Genomic DNA, 21,013 nt, shown 5'->3' on the forward strand with positions numbered 1-21,013 from the left:
GTGCCATTGCTGAGTGCAGCTTGGCAACTTGAGCGACAGGTACCACTCTGCTGATAATGCAGATGAATTCAGAAGTGCACTAACCAGAGCCAGCAGACAAAATGAATTTCATTCTGGTCACTTGTTGCCACTTGAGGATCACTTTAGGAGATGGAGCCAGGGAAAGCATTCTGGCCTTGGAAACGGATAAATTACTGAGGGGAAAAAAAAAAAAAGGCATATACATCCTGTGTATTTATTTGCTTGTCTCCCTCTGTCTCAGCTGTTTGTGCAAGCATGTACAAATACATATTCATAAACGTACCTGAAAAAGTTAGATATTAGTCACTTGAGATCGTAGAATCATAGAATTGTTTGTGTTGGAAGAGACCTTTAAGGTCATCTAGTTCCAGCCCCTCTGCTATAAGCAGGGATACCTTCCATTAGGCCAGGTTGCTTAAAGCCCCATCCAGCCTGGCCTTGAAATGCTGAAAGTATCCACCAAATCCTTGCCAAGTGTATGTGTTCAGTCACTGAAAACCACCAGTGTATCTGTTGGCCTCATGTTCCGTAAGAATCAAATCCCCAAAGCATAGAGTTCCTCAGTATTATGCATTATTACCATGCTCGAGGGAATTATGCCTTTACATGCTTTCCAGACAACTCTTCTACATCCCTGCACTGACAGAAGCAGATCTATTGAAGAAGTAGCTTTTTAAGAGGAAGTGCCAAGGTCTTTGCCATTTGGCATTAGTCTTATTTCTGCATTGGTGCTTTTAGGGATTGCTGACCTGAATGGGGCAGGTCAAATGAAGCTGGATCAATAGTCTTTCAGTGCAGTGATGATAAACATAGTCCATTTGGATCAGACTGTCAGTGGCCATAACTGTGAAAAGATGACCCATGATAATTCTTATTGCTGGATTTATTCTGTATGCTCAACTCCCTGTTTTATATGTTCATACTCAGCGTCAACTTTCCCTCTACCATACATACCATACATAGCATAGTACATGGGTGTGAGTGATGACCTTTCAGCTGTGCTTATGTAATAAAAATTGGCCTCCTTCTTGGTACCTTGCTACCTTCTTGAATAGTTCTGCAAAAAGATTGGTATCATAAGCAAGTTCATATTCTGTCAGTGACTTATACTTCTCTCCCACTTGGAAGAAATATTATACACACTATTAATTTGCAGTTATATTTTTTAAAAATTTAAATGTAGAAATTACAACATCATCCGCTTTTTTTTGCTTGAAGCTGCATAAGGCAGTTGAAAATATGGCACAGAAGTAGTGGGGAGTTGTACAGGACTTACTTATCATATCATATGCAAGCAGGGAATCGAGTGGTAGTTGCCATTTCTAAGCACTTACAGCCTGTTCTGAGAGCTGTTCCCATAACTTTTCCTTATCGCTCTGCTAGCACGTGGACCTGTCCATTTCTGGGCCTCATGCACATTTTTGCTGGGCTCCTCAGGTCTCGATCTTCCAGTCAGTCCTTCATGCTTCCCCAGCTCATGTTGCGTACCACAAGTTTCCACAGAATGCCAGCTCTTCCCCATGTCTTCTTGACTACTTTGCTGAGGACTGAGGCTCTCAGCATTAGCAGGAATAGTTGTTAAGATACAGCTGGTAAATGTATTACGTGTGCAAGACATATCATGAATTCATAGTTTGTGGATTTTGAAGGTTTTGCTGTTTAATTAGAATGATCTAAATTGGAATGCGAAAAAAATTAGCAAAAAAAAAAAAATCTTTTTCCTATTAAAGAGAAACTGGTGAATATTTAGCAAAGTCATTAAAAAAAATAAAAATCTGTGATTCCTTCATGGATGGTGGTGCTTAATTTGGAAGCTATATACAGAAACTGAAGCATGAAAAAGAATACTTACAACCCTACTTCGAGTGCAGATTTCAACAGAATGCCAACTTCAGAGTTCTTAATTACTTTTCTGGAATAATTTTACTTTTTTGACTACTGCTTTGTTTGTATCTGCGATGCTGTCTCTGGCAAAGAATGGGATTCATTGTTTCTTGCTGGAGAACCCACCTATATTATCAAAACAATGTTTTTTGAGATTCAGTAAGTGAGAGGTACAATTTATAACAGATGGCTTTAAATATCACTTCCCATGCTAGTCAGTCTTCCATCAGTCCCTTTTGTAATGTGGTAGCTCACTCATGTGGATCATTTTTGAGCACTAAAAAATAGAAGATACTGCATCTTTTAAAGGCATAAGCAAGCCTCATAATTTACTGTCCAGTGTGAGATCATCTGTTAGCATGTGTGGTGTGTCAATGAATGGCACCACGAGCAGTGCTCAGATATAACTGGTAGGTACCTCTGAGCTCAACTAGCAGATCCCAGGTGCTGCTTGTGCTTCCCAGGCACCTTCAGGCTTCTAAGCAATAACAGCACTGATTTCAATGTGAAGTGAAGCAGCTATAGCAGTTTTCTTTCAGAAACAGAAAGACTGGGAAAGGTGGAGTCAACAGTTTGCATGACAAGCTCATGCAGTCATTGTTTTTTGTTTAGAAGTGAAAAATATGACCACAGGAGTGGGCTGTATAGCCTAGGACTCCTTCTCTGAATATGTGGCTCAGATCTCTATTTTTCTCTTCCACATCTGGGCCTTTGTATAATTTTTCTGTTATTTAGGCCACTCTCTTGAGAAACCCTGGATTTCTCAGAGTGCTGAGTGAGTGCTTAGATTGCCGTGTGAAACAAAGATGAGTGAAGCTCTCTCTTGCATAGGCAGCATGACTGTAAAATGGCAAGTCCTGCTAATTAAGAGATCTGACTCTAAAAATGACAGGGTTCCAGGACTCTTAAGACATTCTACCCATTCACCTGAGAGATCATTTTCCAATGTGAACAGCAGTATCTTTGCCTTTTATTTCTCATTGCATACATTATCTTACATTGTCTTCCAAATATCACTTCTTACATGCAGACATCAAAGACTGTATCCATTCATCCATGTCTGTGGGATATATGATTTCATACTTTTAGAAATCACAGTGAATGCTTTGAATAGAAAATATTACCAAGGAATAATAAAAAGATGGAGGATAAGGTGTCTCAGAAGAATCAGCCAAACTCTGAGAACTCTCTGGAAGCACAGAGGTTTTGTAATAGCATTTGAATGTGGTCAAGCTAGCTAAAGGATCCTGACTGCTTTTTTTTTCTACTTTTGTCTAAATACAAAGTGACTGCATGTGCTTCTGTTGAGAATTTGAGTACTGACCATTCCTTATCTCTCAAGGTATATCGTATATGACTCAATATCCACTATAATTCATTGGAATACAAATTTCTGAACAAAATGATAAAGTCAGTTCTCAAAAAATGATGTTCTCCCATTCTGTTCACCTGGAAGCACACATTTTTCCCTTGAAATTAATATCCTGTATTTCTGATAAAAAAGCTTCTAAGAAAAAAGCACCGTAAAATGGAAACTATAGGTAATTCATTCTAAATCTTTGTTGTTTTTCCTTTGCCACCACTTCAGAATACTGCATGGTATTAATTTTAAAACAATGTTTTGTTTTGTTACCTGGAAAATTCCTGATCTGTTTTTTGTAGCATCCCTATTAAGTTCTTTATTTTATTCTTGGATAGCAGATAGTTCAATATGCTGCAGTAGTAAATAATCTGCAAGTAATCCAATTTATTCTTCACTCTTAAATCAATATAAGACTCAAAAGTTGGGTAGCCTTTTGTGTACTGGATGACATACTATGTTGCTAGGGCAAAATTTCCCCTGCAACATACTTTTTCATATTTTTGGAGTAATGTTGGATCTGTGATTCCTAAAAGAGATCTTTGTATTTTATACTGACAAGTTTAACTCTGATGCATTTAGCCGTGTGCCCATGTTGTCATGAGTTGTAGGTTGTATTAAGTTTAGAGCACTCTTTTAGTCCTCAAATTCCTGGATTGTGGCACAATAGAGATTTTCTGTCTTCATATATAGCAGAATTTTTTCTGGTATATTTTGCTATATGGAGTATTTAGCAAAGATTTATTTTTGTTTTCAATGGATTCCACTTGCAGTAAAGTCACCAACAACATGATAAGCCAATTTTAAAGGTTCTGTTTTTAACAGTATTTGAGTGCAACAGGCACTGTTAATGACATGAAGTTTCTGTAACTTGGGATATGTGGATCAATGCAGACTATATTGCTCTGATGTTATTTCATGCCGTATTTCTTTATTAAACAAGTAGATGCTTGTATTTTTGTCATTTTACAGTAGTGTGGCATTTAAGAAAAAAGAGAATTAGATTTTATATTTTGCATTACAAGTGGCCTTTGGAAGCTTCTGGAAATACTGTACGTGATGTAAGGCATGCAGTATTTAGTTTGCATCATACAAAGTTGACCCTAGGCTGCAGGTAGGAAGTAAGTTGGCCACAAGGATTCCAGCAGGGAATACGGGAGGGAAAGCCTCTTTTATAAATCTTTTAAAACAAATTAATACTGTCTCTGACTTCATGATGAATGTTTTCATGACTAGTAATTCCTTCTTCAAACTGATGTGTTCAGAAAATAATGTAGTCCTTATATGCCTGCATGTGTGTTGCAGCAACAGTACTGCAAGCTTTGCAGGGAAGTAAGGGGTGTTCGCTTGGATTTAAGAATTGCAGAGTGCAAACTGAGAAGTAGCTGTCACTGAAATGCCTGGGAGTCATCCACGTGTGCAGTACGGCAAGCTGGAACTTAGAGCAGAATAGACCCCATGCTGTGTAGCTCTTACGAAAGGCAGGTTTTGACTGATGTTTCTGCCTTGTAACTTCTAAATTGCGCAGTCACTGCGTTCCGAGTTCAGTTTCTCAGCTATGTAGTGCAACAGCAGGTCTCAGTGCTGCACAACACAGTCTGATTGTTCCCTTATTTCCCTTGGTACAATAATAAATGCACATAATTTAGAAATCAGTTCACTATACATCTGGAATAAAATAATATTTAACAGATGTATGCTGATGTTTGTTGGAAAGGATGTCAAAGAGCTCATAGATGATGCAAACCCTTGCATTATGCCATTGTCACATGGGGATACCTATTGGGCACACGTCCCCCAGTGTGTATCAGGAACTGATTATGGAGGAGAAAGATTGATTTAGTGTATGCACTCAAGAAGAGAAGCATAAGCTCTTTGAAGTCTGTAGAGCACAACAGTTTATCTTTTATAATGGTCTCATTTTAAAATAATTGGGATAGCATTCAGTGCATCTTCTTTGAAGGAGAGAAGTACCTTACACACACGAACTTCTGGTTATTAGGAAGGCAAAACCTCTGCAGACCCAAAGACTGTCTTATTGTTCTGTTGTTCCTGCCTGCCTTTATCTGAAGTTGCCAATTCCATAACTAGCTGCAGTAGAAATAATGGGTACAAAAACACATTTTATGTGTAGAAATAAAGCAAGCTCTTAGCTCTATGTTTGCATAAAGATCATCCCAGGTAGAAAAATAGCAGTTGCACAGGTAGAGCTAAGCTGAGGAAGCAAATTATTAGTGTTAATAAAACATGAATGTAATTAAGTACCTTTTGTTCCAGCTAGAGTGGTCACCAAGCAGGTAGCACAGGTCTTGGCTGTGAACAGATGGATGAGCTCCACTTTAAATATGAAAATTAAAATGCATATATAATTAATATAATAAATTTGTAAGAAAAAAATAATTGATAAGTTATATATAACACTGCATGGAGTATAGGTATATGTTAGAAGTAGGTATAGTATATGGTACTAGGAAGTATGACTTCATGACTTCTGTCCTAAAATTGTTTCCCAGTGCCACAAGTGATGGCTAAGACTCAAAAGATTTTTCTCGTACTTAAAACTGAAAGTATAAAGTTGTCCCACTGTATGGTCAATAGAGCTGTGGGCTCATTGCATAAGTAAAGTCTACTGTGAGTAATTTGTAACAGTGGATATACTATATTAACCCTTTGAATAGCTGGAGGAGGGATAATTTACTATTAATCAACATACATGTGTTTTTTGTGATGTTTGTTGTGTTAAAGGGAAATATTAAGCAGACTAGTTTTATAATATAAACACATATTTTAGTGTTATTCTTTAATATAGTTAATATTTCATTCAGATGCCCACACAGATTAAAACACGGCTGAGGTTCCTAGAGCCAGCACATTACTGTTTCATTATGCATTCTGCAAACAAAGTTGTAGGCTTACCACCAAGTACCATGCTTACTTACGCTCAACAACAGGTGAAGCAAGTCTTAGAAATGAGCACACCTACAGGACAAATAAAACTCTCAAATTAGGTAACCATTAAGATGAATAAAAATAAAATAAAGTATGGGGAAATTCACATTCACTCTTAAAATGTCTTGTATTTTGTTATAGCACTCAATTTCAGTGGACATCATTGAAAGTAGCTGGGTGTATCATAATGGATTCCTACACTGTGGAAGCCAGAACAATAAAACACTTTTGAATTACTCATGGCTAAGAGGAAAATGTCTGCTTCTTCAGTGCATGGATACTACAGCATCATAGAGAAAAGTGTTTGCCAGCAAGTGTGTTTAGTTGGACAAGTAAAATGCTTGTAACCAGGAATTACAGATGCATGTCCATTACCTGCGCTAGCTTTGTAATGGGTACTAAATCCATACTGGTAACCAGTGATAAGAAACAGCTGCTCTCAGCTTCTGGGCTTCTGCCAAAAATGAAATGATTATTCTCTCAGCATAGCTGTGAAAAGTACCGCATATTTTGTCAACTCAAATTTAGGCAAGGCTGGAATCATCCAGGAGAGCAAAAGTGTATTATAGACAGCTTCACAGCAATCTCTTGAAGGAACACTAAATCCAATTATGCAGAACATCACAGAATTTTATTATTCCTTAGAGCACTTCGTTCTCATGAAGGCAAGTATTTGTTCCTCTTTCAAAGTATCCAGAACACCATCATATGTAAGATTTTGTGATAAGTTATGACTGCTAAGCTCTTACGCAGATTAATTCAGAAACAACAGAAAAAGCACACCTTCCAAAAATATATGTGGCAATCTGTTGTTTGGGTGTTTAATTAGAAAAAAAAAAACTTAGAGTGGCAGAACTGTAGCCTGGTGATATTCACATTGTTATGAGAGAGTTATGTAAGAAATACAATGCACAGTGTACAAGCTTGGAAAAAATAAGTCAGTGTCTGTCCCAAGAAGGAATGTTTTACTATCTCTAATTGATGTGTGCATTTGTGTATTGGTATTGGAAAATGTGCAGTGCTTTTGTATGTGTGGGTTATGATACATCAATGGCATTAATGCACTCTTTTTCCATGGGAGCTGTCATTATAATTCACTCCGCATTCCTGATGCACTTCAAGAGTTATCTGTTTTCACGGTTCATGCCATCAAAATTTAATTTCTCCTTTCTTTCATAAAAAGTGCAGAACCATGCAAGTAATGGGAAAGCAATGCGTTCAGCTGAGCTGTAGATGGTTTGTTGGGGGTTAAAGTCAATGACCGCAGGACCTACTAACATGCTACAGCACGCATTTCGTAGGCCACCAATAATCTGAACCACAAACACCAAATTTGGATTTCTTCCAGACATATTCTTTCCTTGTCCTAGCTTCTCAGCATCATCTACAGTGCACACAAAAGCCACTGTCCCACTGCCCAAGCTGCACCCTGCTACCTTCTCCTTTCCAGCACATCTGAAATGGGTCCAGCTCACTTCACACTGCCTTGCTTCACCTCACCAGGGTCCTCCTTCCAGTCCTCCTCCAGAATCCACATGTATTCACATTTATCAAAATATCACAACTTGCCAATGGAGTTACTTTTATAAGAAAGTCTCACATCTTTCCTCCAACTCCAGTCTGTCAGCTGGGGAGGAGAGTGGATTTCATTCTGCAGATTGACTCCTATGTGGTTAACAGTTCTGGTACAAATATATAAAGTGGTTCTTCTGATGTGTAGAGATTTGTTGACTTTCTTAAAGTACCTGCAGCTTGGGAATGTCGTTATTGAAGTGTCTGCTTTGACGGAGAAAGAAAAGATTGCATGAGGTGATCCTGAGTTGAGTGCAGGAGATGATTCTTTTCCTGCATGAACAGCAGGGGTCACTAAAAAGAAGGATTACACTGGGGAAAGTGAACAGCCATTTTTTTTTCCCAGCTAGATCACTTTCCATGTAAAGGAATCACTATATGGGAAAAGAAAATCTCTGGTCCTACAGTTCTTGATGGATAAAAACCTCTTAATTAAACAAACAAACAAAGAAGCAACCTAGCATTCAGACTGTGGCATAAATTATCAGATGCCTCTAACAAAATCTAATTATTTAAAACTATTTTGTCAACAATTCATTTTATGTATGACTTTGTTACAGAATATTTTCATTATATTGTAAGATGTAGACATTTAACACTGTGATAGCCAATACTGTTATTTCCTCTCTGTTTCTTGTGCCCACACTGTTACTTTTTTTCATTACTTGCTGTTATTGGAAGTCAATAAAGCACAGTTAGTCATGCGGAGACATAAAAATGAAGTTGTTCTGCACTTAGAACAAGTCAACAGGAGAATAAACAAAATGCTTAGAGAGTATGTCAGCTTAGCTTCACTCAGCATGAAGTGTAAACAAGTGTCTAACTTTGTTCTTAGATGGATGTAAGGAGCTAATCACACAAGAAAAGAAATTGGAGAAAACTCAGCCAAGCACACTGGCAGAAGGAAGCCTATAGGAGAGCGCACCACAGAGATAGGTCACCTGCTCTGCTTTATATCTGTTCTTGAACTTTAGTAGCCAAGGAGTTTTTTGTATTTATCTTTGCAGCTGAATGAGTTCAATTTCACTCAGATTAGCCCAGAAATTTCAGAACAGCAGGTTAATCCTTCCTGCCTTCATGGGCAACTGAGCAAACAGACCAATATCAGTGTGGCCAAGTGTAAAATTGTAATTCTAGAGATTAATGTTGTCTTTCCTGTTTGCTTTGAACTTGACCCCCATGTTTCTCTTCTAGGTATGTTTGTATGTATGTATGTGTGTATGCAGTTATTTATTTATTTGTTTCTTTGTTGGTTAACAGCTTCTGTCCAAGGCCCCTGGGAGAGGGCAATCTCGCCAAACAAAGTGCCCTATTACATCAAGTGAGTATAAAGAGTAATTAATTCTAGCTATTTACATTTGGTGTTAAGAGGAACGTCGGACATTTTCTTATACTATCATGAACTGCTCCTATGTTGTCTAAGTGGGAAGAAAAAAGTGTGCAATCAATTTCACAGAAATATGCCAGTTATTTAAAAATACTGCAGGATGTGCTGATTTATTTGTTGCTTGGTGTTATGCCTCCATAAGTTACCTGCAAAATAGGTAAAGCTTTAGGGTATCTGGATTATATTTGAGTTTGTTCCATTGTGCACTGAAAAATATGTATGGCAGGTTTTGCCAAAGCAAACAAAACAACAACAAAAAAATCAGAGTTGCAGTTGTGAATGTGATGCACTATCTTTTTAATCTTGCAATGCAAATACTTTATACAATGAATTCTTGAAAGGGGAGTGTTTAGTTGAACCTGTTGCTGAGGGACAAAAATAGTCCCTATAAGCTGTTCTTCCTGAGTTTAGTTTCCACCTTCAGACAGTTTGTTGTATGAGGTATGTATATATAAAGAATGAGAGAAAACTTTTGAAGTCCAACTGCTTGGACATCCTGTTTCTAGTGCCATACAGCCCCATTTCACAGCAAATACAAAAATGCTTTTAATGCATTTTCCTTCTTTCTTCAGTTGCTTATTATTTGCAATATGTGCTTTGAACTATTTATGCATAGCTTCTGGAGGAAATGGGTGATGGAATGTCTGTGATAAAGATTGTAGAACAAGTGACTGAAACATGTATGTCATTTAATAGCATGTTCACATGCTTCCTCATTGCCTTCCCAGTACACTTCGGCTTCAAGTTCAAAGACGGTTGATTTAGGTTAGATATAAGGTGAGAATGGTGAGGCACTGGAACAAATTGACCAGAATTGCAGTTGATGCCCTGTCCCTGGAGACTCTCAAGGCCAGGCTGGATCAGGCCTTCGGCAACCTGATCCAGCTGTAGTGTCCCTGTTCACTGTAGGGGAGTTGGACTAGATGACCTTCAGAGGTCCCTTCCAACTCTAAGGATTCTGTGATTCTATTCTATGATTTTATACTTTCAAAGCTCAGCCAGTGTCACTCAACTATTTGGCTGCTGTGGTCCTTCGGTCACTCCAGCAGCTTCAGAAATAACCTTTATATGTGAAGAACCCCAAGTCTGTTGTGCAATGCAGTGTTGTACCTAGTTGTACCTTGTTCAGGTTGGTTTGCTATTGCTGTGTGATTTCCCTGATGTACTTGGAAATGGAACACTGTGATGTTATTTGACTACAAATAATGGAACAGGTGCAAGGAAACTGAAAGCTCTGTCAAAATGAGGAGAGAGGATAGTCAATGGGGGGAAAGTGCTGAAAAGCAGTAGGAGTTTCTGGCAAACAGGAGTCAGTTCATGGCACCACAATGAAGGAAAAGATCCTCCTTTTCTCTGTCCCATGACATGACTTGCCATTACCGTGCGATATGCCCTGGCAATTCTTAAATGTAGGCATAACATATGTTTCATGCTGCTATTCCCACCTCTTTATGTGCTACTCGCATCCAGCAGCCATGAGTAACTGGGCTGGGTTGACTGTTCATGATAAAATGATCATTGATAATTACTCCTTAGTAGTTTTTCTCTGTCAAGTTTCCATTTCATCTTCTGTTCCAGGCTACTTACAAGTTCAGAGGAAAATGTTTATTTCGTTCACTTTAGAAAATGTCTTATTAGCCATGAGTTGTAGCACTACTATTTTAAATTTGGCTACAACTTTATAGAAATACTGTTGTTTAAATGAGAAATAAGTTGGTCAAGTTTTAATGAATCTTAGTTGTTACACCTATTCCTTTCACCAGTTGATCTTAATCATCCATTCTCATCACTTATCACTTTATGATTGAACACAACTACACAAATTCCCATGTACCAATGTGTCCAGTGTCCTAATGTTCCATAAAATTGTACATTCCCATGTACCATTTTAGCTATTAAACTTAGCATATTCTTTTTTTTTTCTTTGAACTACTACTTCTCTACTGTGAACCCTCTAGCAGCTTCCATGAAGATGGAGCAGCTATGGGTAGCATTCTCTTAATGCTTATATAATCTTCTTTCTGTCATCAGTGTAAAAGAATGGTGATACACATTTCATTATTTTTCATTTTATGTTTTTCCCTTGATGCTTAACTGTTTTATCTCATCATTTTCACATTTGCAATGACACAGCCTTTGCTAAGTCAGGCAGTACTTAATGTTAAAATCCTCAGCAGCGATATTTACTTACTGCTTGGTATGTTCAGGCTTTTCAATTTCCCTCATTAAAATTTAATTTTTATACAGCTGATTAATCTTTCCTCTAAAGCTATTATTTCCAAAATTCCTTCGTAAGATTATTCACACCGGTATTTCTTCTCTAAACCGTATTGGTGTAGGCATCATTGCCATTGCAAATATAATTATCAACAATGTACAACCTGTTTCAGGTATTCCGAGTCTTTTCATAGTTTCTTGGCCTACTGTCAGACTCATGAAAATTGCAGCAGAGTGGTGCAACAGCTGTTGCGTTCTTCCATCTTTTTTATGTGGTTTGGTCCCAGTGGGATTGATGAGCCAGGACAGCAAATCTACTTCACCCCTTTCTTCCTCAGTGTTCTGAGAAACAAAACTTCTTCATTCAAGGACAGCAGAGGTATCTTGGCCTCCAGAATACCAAGTGGACATTCCTGTCTAGAATGTCTGGTGCTACTGAGGAAATAATCCCTCCCTTTTACCTCTGAATTAAAACACGCAAAATTTCTCTAAAACATGTTTTATCAAATGCTTTTCTTCATGTGTTTGTTTTTTGTTTTTATTTTTGTTTTTATTTCTCCTTCAATATATTCTTTATGTCTAGTGCAGTGTTTAAAGATTTTATGAGCTTGAAAAAGGAGAGGAAGATAAAAATATCAGTTCTGTTCTTTGAGGCCTTGGTCCTATCCTTATTTGAGGGTGACCTGGAAAATGGGAAAGCAGAAGTAGGCAGAGTCATGTCTGTGCTCTTTAGCGATGTTTTAGTTATTCATTAAAATTTCTAAATTTAAGGTTTTAGGAGACAAAATATGCAATTACTGTTCATCAAAAATTTGAAAAGCAAGTGAAACAAATGTGCAGAACAAAGACTACTGCGTGTGGTACCAAAAGATTTTTTTTTAAAAAAAAGCTTGAATTCTAAAAAAAGGGTGATAATGAAGGTAGGAAGACTGCAGATTTTAATTTCAGAATTTGGGAAAAATCATATCTTAGAAGAGCTACCCTTGTGATCGAAATATGTTATCCTCCAGACAAACATGGAGGAACAGCTGCAAAACAGATAGACAGCAGAACCAAATGCCTGCTTTGGATTTTGCAACAGAAGCAGTTGCTCATGCTGCACTACCCAATTCTTCTCTAGTGACCATCCTCTTGGGGCACAAGGGGACATAAAATTCAGCTATACTCTGAATCTTGTTTTGCCTTGTGTATGGTTTAGCCCCGCTAAGTAAATAATGTAGCCATGATGCAGTCCTAAGAGACCTCTGTTACCTTGGAGTGGGGAGGAGTGGTTGGACTGAAGTCTGCATTTACTTTATTTCCCCCCAAAACTCAGTATTCCTGCTGTCACGATCTGTTGAAATTTAGTAGTTGTTGACTTCTTTATTTGTACTAATCTTTGACATTATTCTTCCACTGTATAGCTGACTTCCAGTTAATAGTGTCTGTCTTCTCTGCCCCTTGCTGTGCCCATTCTTTTGAAGGATTTAAAACGCTTCTGCAAAAATACAGTAGTCTTTCATCTCTGTACTTTTTCACAAAGGAAGCCTTCCAAGTTATTTCCCAGCCAAGCTTATTTTCTTACACAGATTATAGCAGTTCACTGAACTTTGTCCTGCTGAGGACAAAGCTGGATTCTCAGGAGCACAGATTTGGCTCCTTGAGAAGATCCACATGAGACTATCCACATAAACTTGCTATGCAGTGTACTAACTCTAAGACCAACACGTCGCCACTTTCTGATCCTCTTCATGCTACATTTTCCTATGCGAGTATTTTACTTGCCTTAAATGTATCAGTTCATGACATATATTTTTGTTAGTTTTAAGTTCTGCAGTCTTACTGTACTCCACACGGGAGATGCAGCAGGCCAGTTCTATAAACATACTTCTTTATTGTCTTGCTTCTTAATCTCCCTTTTAATTGTTGTGTAACCATGCGGAGTTTCAGCACAGAAAAAAAAAAAAGCCAAGAGCCCAGAGTTTTCATTGTAAAAGCAGATTAAAGGCAAGATTCTTTCACCTTTTTTTTTTTCTTCAACTTAGACACAGCACAAATGAATCTATCTGAATTAAATTCCACTAAGATAAAATAAAGCAAAGAGCTGCTGTAAAATCACTTGGGTTAATTGTTTCTCCTGCAGAATGTAGATAAGTACGACACAAAAGCAAGTAGGAAATGTCTGTCAGACAAAGCAGAGAGAGACACAGAACACCATCAATAAATAATGTATATTTACGTGTATGTAGCGAGTGAAGCTGTGCACAATCTATGCAAGCCAGGCATATGACTGACAGTTAACCTACCTAGCAAGTACCAAAAAATGTAATACTTGGACTTCTTAAAAACACAGCTATTCTGATCTTTTCATGTCTTTCAGTTCTGAACTCTCAATTGCAAAATTGTAGCTATTGTGATGAAAAGAAACTGTCTCATACTTTCCAGTCTGTCTTAAAATTATCATGCTGTCTAGCATAAAACCGTCAGTTAAATATCTGTTGTTTCCTAGACACTTGTCCAAGTGAAGCCTTCTTTTGTCGTCTTTTGGACTGTGGGGCCTTGGCTCCAAACCTTGTCATGAAGTTTGAAACTGGGCTGTGAGTGAATGCAAAACCCCGAGCTTGTAGCCAAAGCCAAAGTGGAGGAGCTTCCTGTGGCACTTTTACAGCACTCAGAGACTGTGGTCTTGCTAATCTTACAGTGCTCATGCTGAAGTGGAAAGTAAAGTGCTTAAGATTTATTATCAGATGCATTCGGTATAAATTATTATGACTGTTTATACTGTTGAGCATTACAGAGAAGAAGAAAGTAAGGTTAATTTTTGTGCAGGTTAAATCTTAAAACGCCTTGTGAAGATAACACTGTTACTCTCCAGGAATGAATTTGAATTTTCTGGCTTGTTTGCTCAATTTAGGAATGAGCTGGGTAAGAGAATTTTGGATGGCATCTGGCTTTCCAACTTAATTAAAAGGAAAGCATCAACATTTTAAATCCATTACATCCAGCTATTCATTTCTTTCCAGCTCTGATGCTAAGAGAGCAATAAATGAACTATTTTTATAGGTGCTAAGATGAAAAGTAAACTTTTCTTACTGTACAAGGAGTATCTTTATAGAGTAATACAATATAATTACATAATAGTGAAAGTATCATAGCTGAAATTGTTGCATTTATTGTAAGCTGAATGTGATTTTTTGCTTGTATTTTACTTTTTACTTTATTTTTCTTTGCTCCATTTTATTTCAGTTATTAAATACAGTTTCACTGTGTTATCCGTCATCAAGAATAAAACATTAATATAGCCCATATAATTTTGAAAGTGTTGAATGACATATATACAATATGGGCCTATTTTATACAGTACATGGCCCATCTTCCATAAAAAATAGATTTTACAGCTTCTCCTGATAGCTGAAATTTATTGTCATATACTTCAAGCCCATGTTTTAAACATTGTGTTCTTAATGAGCAGAATTCAAAAATAGGAATTATGTTCGATTTCCACTGGAATGCTTTGAACTTGGAAAGATTAGACATATTAAGGGAAAAAAATAGAAAGATTTGCCTGTCAGACTTTTCTTTTTTAAAGATCAATTACATACTTAATTTAGATGACAGACAAAGAGAAGACAGCTTCTGACAACTGTCCAATGAAATCTTCAAGGGAACGGGGAACAATATCTCAGATTTTTTACACATTCTTGTTATACTGAGAAGTTTCATAAGTCCTTTGTTGATTGTCAGTTTCTCCCCAATAGCACTTGCCATGTCTGTTGTTTGTATTGCCCTTGGTTCAGTCTCTCCTGATGCACAATGAACAGACTAAGTATTTCCTCATTCCACATGAGAAAAAATAGCATACCTGTAAGAGAGTCAGCAGTAAGTTGTTCCCTCTTTACTTATAGTGCTTTTTTGTCTTCTTCATGATCTCATCATTCTAATATATGGCAGGACTGTAATTAACATTTGTACATCCTATGTTTCAATACCAGTGTATTGTTATAAATACAACTGATGCATACAACACGCGTCTTTAATTGTCCCTGCTGTGGATTCATGGCTCTGGCAGGCTGTTTGATGTTCTAGTGTTGGCATGCAGGGCAAAGCAAAAGTCTAGCAAAGACCGAGCGCTGTATCCGAGCACTATATCCTCCTGCTTTTCCTGTGGCCATAACAGGAAGAGGTCAGATTTTTTTTCCTGGTTTGATTTCTTTTTGAGGATGAACTCAATGAAGCTGCTAAATCTCTCATGTGATTGCTCCTTCTCTGACTGTCTGAGATGCCAGTTCTCCTATACACTGCAATAAGCTCCTGTATTTCAGAATATTCTCTGTCTCAACATGTTTCTTGTCCCGGGTGACCTGTGTGGTCTTTACGTACTGAACCATGACAATGGATTATGAACCTGTTTTCTCTCTATAGGACCACTTTCAAGACTTTTTTTTTGGTCAGATAATGGCAGCAATACTCTTACACATCCATTTTGTGATATCCATATCTTTAGATCTTCAATCTTGAGAAGTACTTTGTGTATGTATTAAGCTTAGAGATTAAGGATGCTAAGGGAAAACATAAATTTTATTAACTGGGTACTTTATAAATGTTGGTAAGATAGGATCTTAAGTGAAGATTCTTCATTCAGTAAAGAATATTAAGTAAAGAGTCTAACCAAAGTTAGTAGTAATCAAATCATCTATATTCATTTTCTTGCTTCTCATTTTCTGATTAAAAATTTGAACCTTCTGAGATAAATTACAATTTCAAATATGATCTATAGGCTTGGCAGCCTTTTGCATGCTACATATTTGCTTTGAATTTCAATTATTCATCAGATACATTTTTATATTAGGAAATCTGTGGCTAGATAATTTAAAGAAAACTAACCATAAAAAAAAGTGTATCACAACATCTCTGAATAAATTGTTTTTCTTAGAAGTAGTTTTGACAAACATTCATTCTCTTTCCATGGAAATTGCACCATAATCTCATTTATAAGTGCAACACAACAGAGAACCATTATCAAGCAGCACTCTCTGTACCTAGCATAATCACCAAATGGTGTCAACAGTCTACTGAGTAATATGGAGAGGACAAAGTCTGCTGCCTAGCAGCTATTCAGTTTGTGTATCTGTCTTCCTTTTTTCTTTTCCAAAAGGGCCAAAATTTGCATAAACGTTGTTTGTAAAAGTCAGGTTGGGGACTTTGAGGGGGTGCAAGCTGATTTAACACAGCACTGAATTGCTATGAAGGAGGGTTGCTGCAAACCTTTGCAGAAGTCTTTTGTTTACAATTTATTCTTCACTTCCATGTTTCATACTTTATAATGTGAACAGATAAATTATTATGTTAATGAAGTGGATGTGCAGGGATTAACATTCATATTAGAATTTTTGTGAAGAAAAAAATGCAAGTATCTAGAACCACAGTAATTTGGTCACATTTGGGTATTCTGAATTTAGATGTTTGCTAGATAACTTTATATTATTTTAATGTGCAAGTTGAAAAAGTGGCTTTAAATAGTTAGCCCACTGCTGCAGAGTAGAGATGGCACAGGAGCAGAGAGGCAACGATGTATCTTACCTTGCTTTGCTCTAATTACATTTGCCTGCATTTTTGTTTAAAAGCTGTACTGCTGAAGAAAATGTTATGAACTTAATTCTTGAGAATCAACATCCTGTGTGAAGCATGGAAAAAAAATGCTAGAGACATGAAGAGAAATCATAAATGGTTGAAAATCTACTGTGTTTGGCTTGGGAACAGATGATTTCACAATAGCATCATGACTATAACACAAATGTAAAACACCATGGTTGTATTTAAAATTTTAATCATGCACCAGAGAACGTCTGGTTGGGCCATGGGTGTAATACTTCATTCATCATTAAGGTTTGAAATTGTAAGTAAACACTGAAATACTAAAATAAGCTTTCATTCCAGCCAGTATTTTCCAATCTGACATCTGCCATCCTGGTGGTGCTATAAGGTGATATGTATAAACTAATACATATTTTAACATTATAAAGAATGTGACATGCATGTTGAAACACAGGATAGCTGCACCTTCATTAGAAAATCAGAAGCTTTATATGTCCTCCCAGATCGGAGATTTTTATCTATTATTTCATCTTCAATTTAAGCCTGCTTAATTGCATTTATTGTTAGGGCTTTATCGATGGAAACTTTGTTGGCTGACCTTACCTACCCATCTTTTATAAAACACTCAAAAAGTTAGAGCAGGTGCAGCTGCTGCTAGGTACTAACAACAGCAACAGCAGCAGTAAAGGGACTGCAGCCAGAGAGAGGACTATACACGTATCTCGGGAACCTTGTATATAATTCAGTTTTAGCTATAACCATATAAATAATAACAATATGGAGCAAACTCATAGGCAGATTTTTCATCAATTAAAACTTGATTAGAGGTTTAAAAATGAAATTTTTTTAGGAATCTTAAAGGTTAAAATAATATATTAAATGCACATATATGCATCCTTAGCCTACCTCTGCCCAATCAGTTAAGGAACAATCTGAAAAGTGTTGAAAGTAAGATTTGTATCAACTAAGGGTTTTTTAACAATGTTTGCTAGGAATGTCTGGACTCTATAAATCATGCCTTGACTTTGATAAGTATGATTAAACAGATAAACTTTTAAAAGTTCTGAAATACGCAAGCCTACACTTATTATAGGCTCTCTTACATCTTCATTATGGTTTTGGATGTCATTAATTTGCATTTCATTTAGTTTTGTTACCATTTTATCACCAGCTGCAGTCATGTTGCAGTATCCAGTATCACTGAAAAGAAATTTCATTAGAAAATCAGAAACTTAAGTTCTAATGTGAAACATTTTTCCATGTATTTATCAGCTTTTAGCTATAGCAACCACGTTCAATTATTTTTATTGTCATGTTTTGCAGAATCTTGACTATAAAAAAGTAATCATTAGAAGTTTGCTTTCACAAGGCAGGACTGATAGTCAGTTGTAAGAATTCAGGTTCATTAAAAATTCATTCTGAAATTAAACACACTAAAAAGAAAAACCTGAAGTCCACAATAACATTCTTGATCAGTTGAGAGCTTGCATTTATATTTTATATTTAAATAAAATTTAAAATTTTTTTTATTTAAAATTTTTAAATAAATAAGTTATTTATTTATTTGTAAATAAAAACTTGGTGATTTTAATAATTTTATTTGATGTGAAGTACACACACTCACAAAAGCAGGCTCTAAGTGACAGTCATATTCAGTACTTTCAGAGCTGATGGAAAAGCACATTAGTGAGCTCCATGCTTTGTTGTTTCAATATCTTTATACTGTAACTTTATCTTAAGCTATATCTTTATCCTGAAGTATTCCAGAACTAAATTTCTATCAGCCTATCCAGCTGAATGATCTTCAAATTCATTGTTGTTTTATTTTCTATTTAGAGATTAGCAAAAGGAAAAAATGATATTAAAAGAAAAAAAAAAAGGAAAGAAAAAAAGAAAATGTCGAACCAATGATGGTTGAACATATGAGCTGTCCACAACAAAGGAAAACATGTTTGTCAAATGTACTAATGTACAGCAGTAAAAACTCAGGGCTATAGACTTGTACCAGTGAGGGAAATCATTGCTTGGTTGAAAGAGAAGATTCTTGCATGAAACAAGTTTCCTTTCAGGTCATAGCAAGTTTCTTGATCATTTATAGGCAGTATATTTCAAAAAAAGAAATTGGAAGAAATGACAGTTCAGACATCAAAAATCTGAGTGTTAGAGAACAAGTCTATTTGCTTAATGTTTACAGCCCTTTAGACACCAGAAGAATGTAAAAATATCTTAAGACTTCTTATTTTTATTTTTTTTTTAATATTTTCTTTGAAGTTTATCTGCTGCTTCTTTATTTACATGAAAATCTGTAGCACTGTCCTTGATAAAACTAATCTCTCTTCTGATACTGTTCAACATCCAGAACATTGCCCTCTTTTTTCCCGGAATTTGTGTCTATTGCTAGTCCTTGTTTTTCTTCCTGCCCAGTCTTTTCTAGCTTCTGTAGTCCTTTTTTTCCATTAAAACAGCTTTTTACGAGGTCACTAACAGTTTCCTGTTGCCTAGCTCCAAGAATCTTTTCAGTGTTCACATTCTTCTAGGTCATTCCACCACTATGAGCAAACCATCTTCCCACTGTCCTTTTTGTTTTCTCTTGGCTTGTTTTCAGGATTTCCCTTGTAATAATTTACCCTTCACTTTTTCTGCATCTTTCTCTTGCCTTCTAATGAACTCTTTTCAGAGTCTGTCCTCCCACTGGTTGTCTGCCTCCAGCCCATCACCCTCTTTATCTTACTTTCTCTTAGCACTGTTTTCAGTCTTCAGTACTTGTGCACATCTTAATAGCAACCCTGTTTCATTTCATGTCATTTCATTTCATTTAGTTGTGCTGGTAACTTCTACAGGCAACTCGTTAATTACTGGCTTTTTGTTTGTTTGTTTTGTTTCTTTTATGGCATGCCCCATTGAATAGCTAACCTCAAAAAGACCAAACTAGATGAGTTTTCTTAAATATCTAGGCTTCTCTGTAGAAGTTTCTTTTAGTTATTTTACACAATGTTTTACTTTCTCTGTCAGCTATCCTTTAGGCCCCCTAGGTGCATTTTATGCCTACTTAGACATTTAGTGTTGCTTACCCTTTAAATATTTTATTTTCTTTTCTGGCACCAAATAAGTGTATTTTTTCTGATTTCTGTTTAAAATGGACATACTCCTCAAAAAGATTTTTAGCTGTTACTCAGTCACTCAGATGAGCAATCATCTACTCCAGACTCAGCCATTACTTACTCCTTTAAAATCACTATGTTCACTGGATTAACAATGCTCATAAGATGAATTAGAATAGCCCAGAGTATTTTGCTGCTTATATGACAAAATATGGAATACAAACTGTGACATTTTTTGTGGCACTGTTTCCCTCTCCATCACCTAACCTCGGAGCGTGCTTTGGAGTATCCACTTTGCTGTACCTCTGCACAAAAGGCAGGCACTTTCCACATTCTGTCTGTTCACCTGGATTAACAGAGAAGTGTAAACAGCATCAGAAATACTTCTTTCTTTCCCAGATGTCTATCCCGTCTTGATGGAGACTGATGTAGTCTAGATCACCAACACTGTCAAGCTTGATTATCTTAAAGTCGTTTCAATTCTTTGCACATCAGTGCTGGAGGGACTGACATTGCCAGAAACATCTCTCCTGTCTTCCTAAGAATGGTTAGTAGCCATTTCATGGGAGACATTTGTCTCAGATGCTTTTCTCTATTTCAGATAAATTCCATTAAGCTAAAGCCTTGTAGCCTCACAGTACTGGGAAGCAGCCCAACTCAGTTTACAGTGTCAGTTTGTTAACACACACTGGTTTCCTCTTTGTTAAATGCTGTTTGCTTCTGGCTCCCTCCAAATTCCAGCTAGTGCTACAGCATTTCCTGAGTAGAATAGGGTGTCTCTGTCCCTTCTTGTTCTGAAATAACATACTGTTGGACAAGGTGTTGCAGAAATACAAATCAGGCTTGAGCCCATCAACTCAAAAATAGTGGGAGGCGTTATGGCTGTCCAGCACATTACGTATGGTTGCACACCAAGCATATTGGTGAATATCAGCAAAAATTATAACC

General features: G+C 36.7%; 1 protein-coding gene across 19 annotated transcripts in view; it reads left to right on the forward strand.

The window, feature by feature from the left end:
- DMD (dystrophin) overlaps positions 1-21,013 on the forward strand; it is a 1,043,969-nt gene that overhangs the window by 923,226 nt on the left and 99,730 nt on the right. For all 19 annotated transcript variants that reach the window (XM_048931232.1, XM_048931479.1, XM_048931663.1 and 16 more), the window contains one exon: positions 9,047-9,107. In XM_048931232.1, the coding sequence (XP_048787189.1) occupies positions 9,047-9,107 (61 nt within the window). The remainder of the gene's footprint in view (positions 1-9,046; positions 9,108-21,013) is intronic.

Source organism: Lagopus muta, chromosome 1, assembly GCF_023343835.1.
Source record: "Lagopus muta isolate bLagMut1 chromosome 1, bLagMut1 primary, whole genome shotgun sequence".
Classification (NCBI taxonomy): domain Eukaryota; kingdom Metazoa; phylum Chordata; class Aves; order Galliformes; family Phasianidae; genus Lagopus; species Lagopus muta.